At 47.1% G+C, this 14,175-nt stretch overlaps 1 protein-coding gene across 1 annotated transcript in view; it reads right to left on the bottom strand.

Annotated features, from left to right (window-relative positions):
* Positions 1 to 14,175, bottom strand: part of LOC132825294 (uncharacterized protein C16orf96-like) — a 112,227-nt gene that overhangs the window by 36,854 nt on the left and 61,198 nt on the right. The window contains exons 13-14 of the mRNA XM_060840397.1: positions 8,541 to 8,630; positions 4,275 to 4,437 (exon numbers count right to left, since the gene is read on the bottom strand). Coding sequence (XP_060696380.1) covers positions 4,275 to 4,437; positions 8,541 to 8,630 — 253 coding nt within the window. The remainder of the gene's footprint in view (positions 1 to 4,274; positions 4,438 to 8,540; positions 8,631 to 14,175) is intronic.

A 14,175-nucleotide genomic window follows, 5' to 3' on the forward strand; every position in this document is an offset into this window, starting at 1 on the left:
ATGCTAGTGTCAATTCGGTCGTCATTAATGGAGATGGAGAGGTCCAGGAAGGGAAGGGAGGTGTCAGAGATGGTTCAGGTAAATTTAAGGTCAGGGTGGAATGTTTTGGTGAAGTTAATGAATTGCTCAACCTCCTCGCGGGAGCACGAGGTGGCGCCAATGCAGTCATCAATGTAGCGGAGGAAGAGGTGGGGAGTGGTGCCGGTGTAATTCCGGAAGATGGACTGTTCTATGTAGCCAACAAAGAGACAGGCATAGCTGGGGCCCATACGTGTGCCCATGGCTACCCCTTTGGTCTGGAGGAAGTGGGAGGATTCAAAGGAAAAATTGTTAAGGGTGAGGACCAGTTCGGTCAAAAGAATGAGAGTGTCAGTGGAAGGGTACTGTTGGGGACGTCTGGAGAGGGAAAAACAGAGGGCTTGGAGGCCCTGGTCATGGCGGATGGAGGTGTAGAGGGATTGGATATCCATGGTGAAGATGAGGCATTGGGGGCCGGGGAAATGGAAGTCTTGGAGGAGATGGAGGGCATGGGTGGTGTACCAAACGTATGTGGGGAGTTCCTGGACTAGGAGGGATAGGACTAGGACTAGAGTTCCTGGACTTGGGGTCATGTTACAGTTGTATAGGACTTTGGTTCTGCCGCATCTGGAATAGTGCGTACAGTTCTGGTCACCACATTAACCAAAAGGATGTGGATGCTTTGGAGAGGGTGCAGAGGAGGTTCACCAGGATGTTACCTGGTATAGAGGGTGCTAGCTATGAGGAGAGGTTCAGTAGATTAGGATTATTTTCATTAGAAAGATGGAGGTTGAAGGGGACCTGATTGAGGTCTACATTATCATGAGGGATGTAGACAGGGTGGATAGCAAGTAGCTTTTTCCGCAGAGTGGGGGACTCAACTACTAGGGGTCATGAGTTCAAAGTGAGAGGGGAAAAGTTTAAGGGAGATATGTGTGGAAAGCTCTTTACACAGGGGGTAGTGGGTGCCTGGTGGTTGCCAGTGGAGGTGGTAGGCTCAGGTACAATAGCATCATTTAAGATGTGTCTGGACAGATACATGAATGGGCAGGGAGCAAAGATCCTTAGAAAATAGGCAGCAGGTTTAGATAGAGGATCTGGATCGGCACAGGCTTGGAGGGCCGAAGGGCCTGTTCCTGTGTTCGAATTTTCTGTGTTCTTTGTTCTGGGATTTACATATTAATGAACCAAAATCTGCAACCCATTCAAAAAGAGGAAAGGCTTAACAACAATCTGGGTCTGTTCAGTATATCATTTCAGTTGGATTACACTGTAATCTTTTGCGATAAAGTCTGCGTATTACGATCTTATTCTCCACAACCACCTGATGAAGCAGCGCTCTGAAAGCTAGTGCTTCCAAGTAAACCTATTGGACTATAACCTGGTGCTGTGTGATTTTTTAACAATGCAGGAATAGTTAAACTAACCGCACAAGACTGAGAAAGTCTGCATTTCTGCAACACAGACTTTCTTTCTTAAAATGCAGGCTTGACCTTCATTTCCACGTGTCAATCCCTTTTCTGGATCCTGACTGGGTGAGGAAAAACCTGCATTATTCAGAGCGAATCTCTGAGCTCAATCTCACCTCATTAACTCTAGCCTACATTGGCTGGGGGAGGCGGGGAGGTCAATACGTGAAAGAGAGGCCACCAGCAACTACAAAGGAAGGGAGAATGACAGAAACACAAATTGCTGCAAAAGCTCAGCAGGTCTGGCAGCATCCATAGAGAGAAATCAGAGTTAATGTTTCAGGTCCGGTGACCCTTCCTCAGAGCGGTTCTGAAGAACATTAACTCTGATCTCTCTTCACAGATGGTGCCAGACTCACTGAGATTTTCCAGCAATTTCTGGTTTTGTTTCTGATTTCCAGCATCTGCAAGTCATACACATGTACAACACGGAAACAGACCCTCTCGTCCAACTCCTCCATGCCGACCAGATATCCCAACCTATTCTAGTCCCACCTGCCAGCACTTGGCCCATACCCCTCTAAAACCTTCCTGTTCATATACCCATCCAGATACCTTGTAAATGTTGTAATTGTACCAGCCTCCACCACTTCCTCTGACAGCTCATTCCATCCATGGATCAGCCTCCCTTTTAAACCTTTCCCCTCCCACCTTAAACCTGTGCCCTCTAGTTCTGGACTCCCCGACGCTGGGGAAAAGACCTCATCCATTCACTCTATTCATGCCCCTTCTTTTGGTTTAGCGTAAAGTGTCATTGGGTAATGTCAGCCCTCAAGCACACAGACTAATTTTACGTGTAGATGGAAAATCTATCAGACACGTAGAGCTGTTCTTCATAAAGAGACGTGTAAGAGTGTTATGATCCCCAGAGATAGCATTAAAGGCTCAGTGGTTAGCACTGCTACCTCACAGCGCCAGGGGCCTGGGTTCGATTCCACACTCGGGTGACTGTCTTTGTGGAGTTTGCACTTTCTCCCAGTGTCTGCGTGGGATTCCTCTGGGGGGGCTCTAGTTTCCTCTAACAGTCCAAAGACGTGCAGGTTAGGGTAGATTTTCTGTGTTAAACTACCCTGTAGTGTTCAAGATTAGGTGGGTCAGCCACGGGAAATTACAGAGATAGAGTGGGTCTGGATTGGATGCTCTTTGGAGGATTGGTGTGGACTCAATGGGTCGAATGGCCTACTTCCACACTGTAGGGATTCTATGATTTCAGTGACTAGCAGAAAGGATGACCAAAGGGCTGAGATTTACCAATATTTTCTCCAAGTGTGGGGATGACTAAGCTATCTCCCTCAGCTGGCGAGACATCACGGGATCACACTCTTCCCAGCACATTAAGAGGCAGGAGTGTCAACCAATCAGAATGTCCTTGGTGTGCCAGGTCATCAGAGACCAGCAGCAGCTTGGTTGAGGCCTACTCTGGAGAGGAGTCGTAGCAGGAGGGTAAGTAGTTGCTGTTATTCTGCTTCTCTATGAACAGGGGCCATGCAGGGGTGAGAGGCACAGGCTCTGTTTCTCTCTACCTCTGGTGACACAGCCTGGTCCTTTCTGCACTGATTTTGTTTTTGAATTAGGCAGTCTTTTATTGATTTATTGGTGGCCTTTACTTAGATTACTTACAGTGTGGAAACGGGCCCTTCGGCCCAACAAGTCCACACTGACCCACCGAAGCACACCCACCCAGACCCATTCCCCTACATTTACCCCTGTCCCTAACACTACAGGCAATTTAGCATGGCCAATTCACCTAATCTGCACATCTTTGGACTGTGGGAGGAAACCGGAGCACCCGAAGGAAACCCACGCAGACACGTGGAGAACGTGCAAACTCCACACAGTCAGTCGCCTGAGGCCGGAATTGAACCCGGGTCTCTGGCGCTGTGAGGCAGCAGTGCTAACCACTGTGCCACCGTGCCGTTATGTTTTAAGGAACACAACACCTATAGCCCCAGAAGCATCATCTGCAGAAAGCCTGGGCTATACCACAACCAAGGAGCAGTCCTTTGGAAATACTTAATGGCTTTAGAGTTTGTGCAGTGTACATTTCGCAGAATGGTACGTGCTACAAAGTGGGATTACACAACCACAGTCCCTGCAGTTAGCTCATTTAAGATACGATACGATTAAAATTTCCAAGATATTAAGGTGAAGCTGTCAGTGAAGATAAACTATTTCTGGTGGCTGGTGACTCTTGGTCAAAGAATTGCAGATGGATCATTCGGCATGAAATTTAGAAAACACTGTGAGCAAAGGGATTGTACAGTAGCTCAGTGGTTAGCACTGCTACTTCACAGCGCCAGGGACCCAGGGTCTGTGTGGAGTTTGCACATTCTCCCCGTGTCTGGGTGGGTTTCCTCTGGGTGCTCCAGTTTCCTCCCACACTCCAATGATGTGCAGGTCAGGTAGATTGGCCATACTCAATTAACCACAGCGTCAGGGCTGTGCCAGTTAGTTAAGATGGCCATGGGAAATGCAGGGTTACAGGGGTGGGGCTGGGCCCGAGGGGAAATGCTTTTCAAAGGGCTGGTGTGAATTCGATGGACTGAATGGCTTGCTTCCATAATGTAGGGATTCTCTGAAAATGTGGGAGACGTTTGGTCATCTCTTCTACAACAGGGCAAATCACCTCAAGGTTTTGGTCAACATTAGTCAGGTAAAATTTTAAATAGAGTCAACAGAGTACTGTCAGTAATAATTGCAAAACAAAATACATGATGATGTTATAAAATCAGGGCACTGTGCCTTAAATGTGTTTGCGGAAAGCGAAGTGGAAGTAGTGGTATTTACCCGTCGGTACATGGGATTGGGGTCACCGTACTGATAAACTGTTTGAAGATTCAGATTTCGGTTGTTCCTCCTGCCGACTGGGCCGGTGACAGTATGAACACCTCCACAGGGCCGGTTGGCATTCCGGGCAACTTGGCTTTCATAATATTCATTATACGGAGGCCTACAGAGAGACAGACATAGGCAGCAATTAGTTATGCAGCATGTTCAACAGGACATCATGAAAATATCAACATCTGAGATGCAGACAATCCACTCTGTCGAGTTTTTTTTTGTAACTGTATCAACTTAAAAAGATTACTTCCAGGGCACAGGCACTCACAGCCCCCTAATAGGGCTCATTCATAGGTAATGGGCATAGCTAGTGTTTGCTGCTCAGCTGTATTTGCTGCTGAGGTGAATTCCTTTCTTCAACACCAAGGCTGCCTTCGTCCATGAGATAAACATTCCCCTCACAAGGATGCAGAATCTCTCACTAAAGCAAACCCCATGTTGAGCAATGAATGTTTCGCTCCAGAAAGGTGTCATCTTGAAGAATTGTCAGGGCGTTTTTATAGAATTCTTACAGTGTGGAAACAGGCCATTTGGCTCGACAAGGCCACACCGAGCCTCCGAACAGCATCCCACGCCCACCCATCCCCCTACCCCCTTTCCCTGTCACCCTTCATTTCCCATGACTTAACCTACACAGCCCTGGACGCTGTGGGGCAATTAAGCATGGCCAACCCATTTAACCTGCACATCCTTGGATTGTGGGAGGAAACCGGAGCATCCAGCAGAAACCCACACAGACACCGGGAGAAGGTGCAAACTCCACGCAGACAGTCACCCGAGGCTGGAATCGAACTCAGGTCAACTCAATGCATTAACTCTGTTTCTCTCTCCACAGGAGCTGCCAACCCTGCTGAGAATTTCCACCACTTTCTGCTGATCAGTCAGAATTCCAGAATCTGCAGCATTTTGCTCCCGAGATTCCTGCGCTGGGAGCTGATTCTCTCCTGTATTTGGACTGGATATCGATATCGCCATGTGTCTGTTTAATCATTGTACCACCACTTGTAGAGCTGCCTCTGAGACACCCAATCGAGTCAACCTTTTTGCTTATTAACCCACCTCTATGTCCACATGGAGAAATTTTTTTTTAAGGACAAGCCACTCAGCCCTTCAAACCTGCTACAGCACTCAGTACGATCGTGGCTGAATTGTGTTTAATTTCAACTCTGCCTTCCTGTAAATCATCAATAACCTTTCATCGCCTTACTCAGTAAGATAATGAGTACATTACTGACAACGCAGTGTAACTGCCAGTACAGATCGGATTCTCTTAAATGTGGACAGATTTCTCAAAGTTTGAAATATCTTGATAATACATATTCTGCAGCAACTACAAGGCATGCCTGTCATCAGAGCTTGTCTGAATATATTTGCAAGGAGGAGAAACTGAGGTCTGCAGATGCTGGAGATCAGAGCTGAAAATGTGTTGCTGGAAAAGCGCAGCAGGTCAGGCAGCATTCAAGGAGCAGGAGAATCGACGTTTAGGGCATAAGCCCTTCTTCAGGAATGAGGACTTCTTCAGGAATGACTTTCCTCATTCCTGAAGAAGGGCTCATGCCCGAACCGTCGATTCTCCTGCTCCTTGGATGCTGCCTGACCTGCTGTGCTTTTCCAGCAACACATTTTCAGCTCTGATCTCCAGCATCTGCAGACCTCACTTTCTCCATGCCGGTCATCACTAAACTATACCCATTAATTAAACCAGTTTGGCAGTCTTTGTGCTTTCCGTGCTGGTCATGGTAATGTTTGAGGAAGTCTCCAAATGCTAAATGAAAAAAAAATGAAAACTTTATGCCTTCGATAGGAATTATTTATCATTACAACTCACTGCCTCCAGTAGATGGTTTTTAAAAAAAATTATTATTCAGGAATCACTAGTTGGGCTTCGAATAATATAAATACAGAAATGTGCAATAAATTGCCCAACCATCTTCAGCTGCCTCATCACTGACGTTCCCGCCATAAGGTCAGAAGGTGGGGGATGTTCACCAACAGTTGCACAATATTCAGCATCATTCAGCAGTCCGTGTTCAAATGCAACAAGATCTGGACAATATCCAGGCTTGGGCCGAGAAGTAACATTCGCGCCACACAAATGCCAGGCTGTGACCATTTCCAATAAGAGACAATCTCACCACTACCCCCTGACATTCATTACCATCACTGAGTCCCCCACTATCAACATCCTGGGGATTAACATTGACCAGAGACATCAACTGGATGTCCCCGCCACACAACAGGAGGAATGGCAAGAGCAGGGGCTTGGGTTGGATTGTGGTGGCTGGCAGCACCATCACATCAAGACCACGGTAGAAAGACTCAGCTTTAAGCTTTCAGCAGGTAAGCTGCCCATTGCCTCTGGGAAGGTGCACTGGAATGGTCCCAGTTCCCAGGGTGAGGTACCCTCTTACTGCATCCTTCACCACGTGGCAGCTTCCCACTCGGTGGTCTGGGAACACTGCGAGGTGATAGGTTCTCCCTGGGTAAAGCTAGAGCTCAGATGTCTGAGAGAATCGTGCAGGACACACCAAGATTGCACTGGTCAGGCCTGCCATGGCTTTGGGCATCTTGTTTCTCAAAGGAAACCTGAGGTGGGCAACTCCAACAGCAGCAGCAGCAGGAGCTGGCACCGCCTGCGTACCAGTCTCTACCAAATTGTGCCTTTTGGGGCCAGGGCATTGAGGGAATTGGACTGTCGAGAGCCCCCTGACCACATGGAAGCATACTCCAACCCAGTGTGAGCCGCTGTGGATACTGTCATTGGCAGAGGGGAGCCGGAGGGGTAGGATACCTCTGGAATGCCCGGAGATGAAGCTCCTGTGCTGCGTGTCCATCTCACCCCCTCATCGATGAGTGCTTTTGCCTCTTTTGTATTGAGCACTGAGACAGCAGGAGGGATTGTGAGGACCAGATTAGCATGCAGGACACCACCAGGGGGCAATCACAACCCACTCGATGAGTGAATAATTGCAGTGTCCAGGAAGTGTTCGCAGATTGGCAGCATGAGATAGAGTGTGAGCCCTTCAGGGAACATCATGCCTGGGATACACTGAGGACTGCACAGGGGCAGAACTAGACAGACTAATGATGGTCCGATGAGGCTGCAGTGAGAAGGTGCCCTTGTGGAGAGCAGAAGATTGATTATTCATTCTGCAGCATTGGCCCAGGTAGCGTGGGTTTGAGCGCAGAGCTACCTTCTCACCCATCAGAGGGGAACAGGAGCTCCTAACAGGTCCAAACGGTTTGGGGCCGGTGTGCTTGGTCAAGAGGGTGTGAAGTGGGAAGATTGCAGACATCGCAAGGGAAGCCAAGGGGCAGTGGCCTTATGTATGGTGCCAGAATGTTCCATCCTGGAAGGTGCTGCTGGCAGGAACAACAGCTTCCTTCTGCCAGCTACACGTGATTGGCTGCTTCAGTCGCCATCAGACTCACTCGCACACGAAATGAATCCCCACAAGGCAGTCAATCTCTCGAGCAAACTCTTCATGTCCCGCGGCTGACATCACACCATTCCAAGATGTCCATACTTTAACTCCGAAGTGGAAATGTTTGGCCCACACCTCGCTCTCCCAAAGCCTGTCCACCATCTCCAAGGCACAGGTCACAGTGTGATGGAACACTCCCCACTTGCCTGGATGGGTGCAACTCCAACGACACTCAAGAAGCTTGACACCAGCCAGAACAAAGCAGTTCCCACTTAACTGGCACCACATGTACAAGCATTCACTCCCTTCACCACCGACACTCAGTAGCAGCAGTGTGTACCATCTACAAGATGCACTGTAGAAAGTTACCAAAGATCATCAGACAGCACCTTCTAAAACCCACGACCACTTGCATCTAAAAACAAACGTACATGGAAACACCACCACCTGTAAGTTCCCCTCCAAGACACTGACCATCCTGACTTGGAAACATATCACCGTTCCTTCACTGTCGCTGGGTCAAAATCCTGGAACTCTCTCCTGAAGGGTATTGTGGGTCAACCCACAGCAGGTGGGCTGCAGCGGTTTAAGAAGGCAGTTCAGCCCCACCTTCTCAAGGGCCACTGGGGACAGGCAAGAAATGCTGGGCCAGCCAGCGATGCCCATACCCCACAAAATGAATAAATAAAGAAACAGAAGACAATATTCAAGATGTCTTTGAGTAAAAGCCAATAGAACACAATACAAACCCAGCTCCTGTCGTGGAGATCACATTCTCTGCTCTTACCCTCTCTGCTGTTTTGAAGAATCTAACTCGGGTGCTGTCGTGGGCCGCGCTCTCGGATGGAGGGCTGAGGCAGCGATTGTGATCAGCTGTCTGGAGGGCAACAATTTCAGAAAGAAAAGGTTCAGCTCTTTAGAAATATAACATCATCTTCAAGTTGTATCAAGTGTATTTGATTTGCTACATTACAATAGCTCACTGCAACTCTTGGATTCAATTCACTGTAAAACACCTTTAAGCGTCCTGAAATATATATGCAGATTAGATCACTTATTTTGGCAGTTCATAGCTAACAGTAAAAGGTAAAGACTTAAGTTCTGTACACTTTGTATACAGAATATACAAAGAATATTCTGTACTCTTTGTTACAGAATACAAAGTTCTGGATTTATTTGTAAGTACACATCACAAATAAATGATGCGTACATTTTATTTGAGACAATTAAGCTATTGCCCATTACACAAGGGCAAATCTTCAGCATGTTTTAGTTGTACAGTTAGTCTATGACAGTGCTACCCAAGGAGAAGATTAAGTTTTTTGTTGGAGGAAGCAATTCACCAAATACGTGTGCAACCCTTAAACTGACAGGTATAAACACATTGGCACGTTGTGCTGTTACAATGAATGCTTATACCAAGGTATACATCAACATGACTGTTGGAAGGTAAATTGAAGAACTAACAGGCTGAGGGTTCGACATTAAAACAGATTCCACTTGAGGAACTAAGGTGATTGTATTAGAGAGAAATTAGAAATGGAGTCAGGAAAACGTCATGCTGTGCCCTTAAAGTAATACGTTCGCTCAACCCACTTCTCAGAAGCAAACTTTGACACTGAGCCACACAAGGAGATATTAGTCCCATTGACCCAAAGTTTGTTCACAGAGGTAGATTTTAAGCAGAGTTTTCTCCTTTATATGACCTACTCAATCGAGGTTAAAAATCACACAACACCAGGTTATAGTCCAACAGGTTTAATTGGAAGCACACTAGCTTTCAGAGCGACGCTCCTTCATCAGGTGATTGTCCTGGTGAATCACCTGATGAAGGAGCGTCGCTCCGAAAGCTAGTGTGTTTCCAATTAAACCTGTTGGACTATAACCTGGTGTTGTGTGATTTTTAACTTTGTACACCCCAGTCCAACATCGGCATCTCCAAATCATATTCAATTGAGATTTGGGTCACTTTAACTGAAATCACTTTCTGTGGCTCAGTGCTAGAGTTTCCTCCTTATCTCCCTGAACCTCTGTTTGTTCCGCTAAAGGCATACATTAAGGCAAGTTGCTTAAGTAGGCGGCATGGTGGCACAGTGGTTAGCACTGCTGCCTCACAGCGCCAGAGACCCAGGTTCAATTCCCGCCTCAGGCAACTCTCTCTGTGGTGTTTGCACATTCTCCCCGTGTCTGCGTGGGTTTCCTCCCGATGCTCCGGTTTCCTCCCACAGTTTAGGTGAAGGGGTAAATTGCCGGTAGTGTTAGGTGAAGGGGGTAAATGTAGGGTCTGGTGGATTGCGCTTCGGCGGGTCGGTGTGGGCCTGACGGGCCTGTTTCCACACCGTAAGTAATCTAAAGTCGAAAGAAAGATAAAGAGGCAGCGAGATTTAGAATTCCTAGTTTGGAAACAGGCCATTTGGCGCAACAGATCCACATTGACACTCCGAAGAATATCCAACCCAGATCCATTTGCCTGACTATGGGCAATTTAGCATGGCCAATTTCCCTAACGTACACATCTTTGGTCTACGGAAGCCTGAGCACCACACAGACACGGGGGGAAAATGCAAACACCACACAATCACCCAAGACTGGAATCGAACCCACGTCCCAACTGCTCTGAGGCAGAAGTGCTAACTACTGAGCCAGCGTGCTGCCCATGGTTTAGGGAAGGAATTGTTCGAATGCAGCACCTGAACAGCTGACGGTCTGACAACCAATGGTGATAATTTAAAGTAGGGACATTACCAAGAGATCAGAGTGCAGCTATCTTCAGGGTGTTGCAGGACTGTCACACAGACAGGGATGGAAAATGTAATACAGACAGCTAGAAGTAAGGATGGAGATTTCAAAATCAAACCATCAATGAACCGAGACGCAAGGTAGGATCGGAGATGATTAAGGACAACCAGTGGCTGTGCCCAGGCTTAATGTAGCTTCACTCATTCCACTGCAAAAAGAAACAAGGAGGAGGTGATATTGTGCAGACCAATATAATATTGGACTGTGGATAAAAACTGGGAACATACTGTTTTGAACCAAGGAGACTGTGAAAAGAGGAGGTTTGCAGTTTTAACTGTCATGTTTGATGGAGCCTAGATTAGAGTGGTGCTGGAAAAACACAGCAGTTCAGGCAGCATCCGAGGAGCAGGAAAATTTACGTTTCGGGCGAAAGCCCTTCATCAGGAATAAAGGCAGTGAGCCTGAAGGGTGGAGAGATAAATGAGAGGAGGGTGGGGGTGGGGAGAACATAGCATAGAGTACAATAGGTGAGTGGGGGAGGGGATGGAGGTGATAGGTCAGGGGTGGGGGGGAGGGTGGAGGTGTGGGCGCAGGTTTTACAGTTCCTGCGGTGGAGGTAGGACAGGTCATGGGGACAGTGCTGAGCTGGAAGTGTGGAACTAGAGTGAGGTGGGGGAAGGGGAAATGAGGAAACTGTTGAAGTCCACATTGATGCCCTGGGGTTGAAGTGTTCCGAGGCGGAAGATGAGGTGTTCTTCCTCCAGGCGTCTGGTGGTGAGGGAGCAGCGGTGAAGGAGGCCCAGGACCTCCATGTCCTCAGCAGAGTGGGAGGGGGAGTTGAAATGTTGGGCCACAGGGCGGTGTGGTTGATTGGTGCGGTTACAATAAATGATATTGGTGGATGTGCAAGTAAAACTTTGATGGATGTGGAAGGCTCATTTAGGGCCTTGGATGGAGGTGAGGGAGGAGGTGTGGGCGCAGGTTTTACAGTTCCTGCGGTGGCAGGAGAAGGTGCCAGGATGGGAGGGTGGGTTGTAGGGGGGCGTGGACCTGACCAGGTAGTCACGGAGGGAACGGTCTTTGCGGAAGACGGAAAGGGGAGGGGAGGGAAATATATCCCTGGTGGTGAGGTCCGTTTGGAGGTGGCGGAAACGTCGGCGGATGATTTGGTTAATGTAAAGGTTGGTAAACTTCCAGCTCAGCACTGTCCCCATGACTTGTCCTACCGGCCTATCTTCTTTTCCACCTATCCACTCCACTCTCCTCCCTGACCTATCACCTTCATCCCCTCCCCCACTCACCTATTGTACTCTATGCTACTTTCTCCCCACCCCCACCCTCCTCTCACTTATCTCTCCACCCTTCAGGCTCACTGCCTTTATTCCTGATGAAGGGCTTTTGCCCGAAACGTTGATTTTCCTGCTCCTCGGATGCTGCCTGAACTGCTATGTTCTTCCAGCACCACTCTGATCTAGACTCTGGTTTCCAGCATCTGCAGTCCTTGTTTTTACCACGTTTGATGGAGCACATTGAGCATCATAAACGAAGTTGTCTTTCACTGGAACAGTGAGGGCACAGGTGGCCAGGGAAGGTGAATGGGTTCTGAAGGAATTGGGATCTGCTTGACCACAGCATTGTATTAACCCCTGACTGAGTGACCCGGTGTTGTGCATAAAGCAGTGTGAAGATGTTTCTAGCCTGTAGAGAGCACGCATTGGAAATCTCTCTCTTTCTCTTTCATTCTTTCTCCTGTGTGGAGATGTACCTGAAAGTCCAGTAACAGCTACCTGGCCTTCCCTCAATAATCTCTCTCGAAACAACATTTTCTGCCAAATTCCTTCCCTGTTGAAGGAGAGACCTTCAAAGACATTAAAAAAACAAATTCTCAGCCAGTGAATGAAAGGTAGCACCAGTGCACCACAACCGTGTTCCTTCAACAAAGAACTGAAAGGAATTGGAAGAAAACGGCCATTGAATCCGGTGCCCTGGATTGGCACGATAAGATAGTATTTGTTATAGGCAGAAGATTATTAAGCTGGAGAGGGTTCAGGAGAGATTTACCAGGATGTTGCTGGGTATGGAAGACTTGAGTTATAAAGAAAGGCTGGATAGGCTGGGAGTTTTCTTCGTTGGAGCATGGGAGGTTGAGAAGCGACCTGATGGAAGTTTGTGAAATAATGAAAGGTATAGATAGAGTGAATGGTACTTATCTTTTCCTTAAGATGGGGGAGTTCAAGTCCAAGGGGCATATTTTAAAGGTGAGAGCAGAGAGATTTAAAAAAGACACCGGGGTAATGCTTTTTACACAGAGGGTGGTTCGTGTGAGGAATGAATTTCCTGAGGAAGTGGTGGATATGGGTACACTTACAAAATCTAAAAAATAAGTACATGGATAGGAAAGGTTTAGAGGGATATGGGCCAGGAGCAGGCAGGCGGGGCTAGTTTCGTTTGGAAACATAGTCAGCACGGACTGGTCGGACCGGAGGGTCTTTTGTGCTGTATGACTCTGTCTTTTTTTTCAACATTAATATCAATCAATAGTCAGAGCAGTAGGAAATGGAAAATGAAAGCTTTGTGGGTCACCGAGGTTATGTAAATGCCCATGGGTGTGAAAATGGTATGTTACAATATCTTATTTTTAAAAATCAATTCTGTTAAACCACATTTTGCAGCAGACTCCCATGTTGGTCATTATTAAGTGCCTCGTCGTAACTTGACTTCTCAATGATAAATATGAAGACATGAACTAATGGGTATTGATTGGTGACTATGCAATGATTACACTGTTAGTTGCCATGGGGAATGGATGGGCTGGATTAGGATGGGGGAAGGGGGCTGCTACTGGAAGTAAAAATCATTCAGATTAGATTCTCTACAATGTGGAAACAGGCCATTTGGCCCAACAAGTCCTCCAAAGAGTAACCCTCCCTGACCCATTCTCCTACGTTTACCCCTGACTAATGCACCGAACACGATAGGCAATTTAGCATGGTCAATTCACCTGACCTGCACATCTTTGGATTGTGGGAGGAAACCAGAGCAAACCCACGCAGACACGGGGAGAATGTGCAAACTCCACACAGACAGTCACCAGAGGCTGGAATTAAACCCGGGTCCCTGGTGCTGTGAGGCAGCAGTGCTAACCACTGGGCCACCATGCCATCCTAATTCTTTTAAAAGTGCAAACAGGGAGAAAACGAAATATGAGAGAAGACTAGCTAGAAATATAATAATATTTTTACTAGAAGTTATAAAGGAGAAGTACAGTGAATGTTGGTCCTCTCAAGAAACAGTGTGTCTGGGGAATGTATAACAAAAGGAATATCAGAAGTACTAATCTCTTGTGTCTACCTTCATCGTACAACATAGTCGGTTCTGCTATAACACGGTAATTCTCATGCAACTCTGCATTATAAGAAGATCACATAACAGCAGCACTATTTAAACTAATGGGGCTGGAAGTGTAATGTAACAAATACACGAGTTAAAACTTTGTGTGAAAGAAAGTGTCCCCAATTCTGCAAGTGTGTAACAGCGAATTCGCATTAATGAAACTCAGCAGAACGACCTGTACCTCAAAAATATCTCTAAATTACTTGAAAATAAAGAAGTGAAAAAGATGGAGGAATTTCAAACATATAGACAGAGTATATGAAAGGAGTTGAAAATCAGTGATAGTTTAT

The sequence above is a fragment of the Hemiscyllium ocellatum genome, chromosome 20 (genome assembly GCF_020745735.1).
Source record: "Hemiscyllium ocellatum isolate sHemOce1 chromosome 20, sHemOce1.pat.X.cur, whole genome shotgun sequence".
Classification (NCBI taxonomy): Eukaryota; Metazoa; Chordata; class Chondrichthyes; order Orectolobiformes; family Hemiscylliidae; genus Hemiscyllium; species Hemiscyllium ocellatum.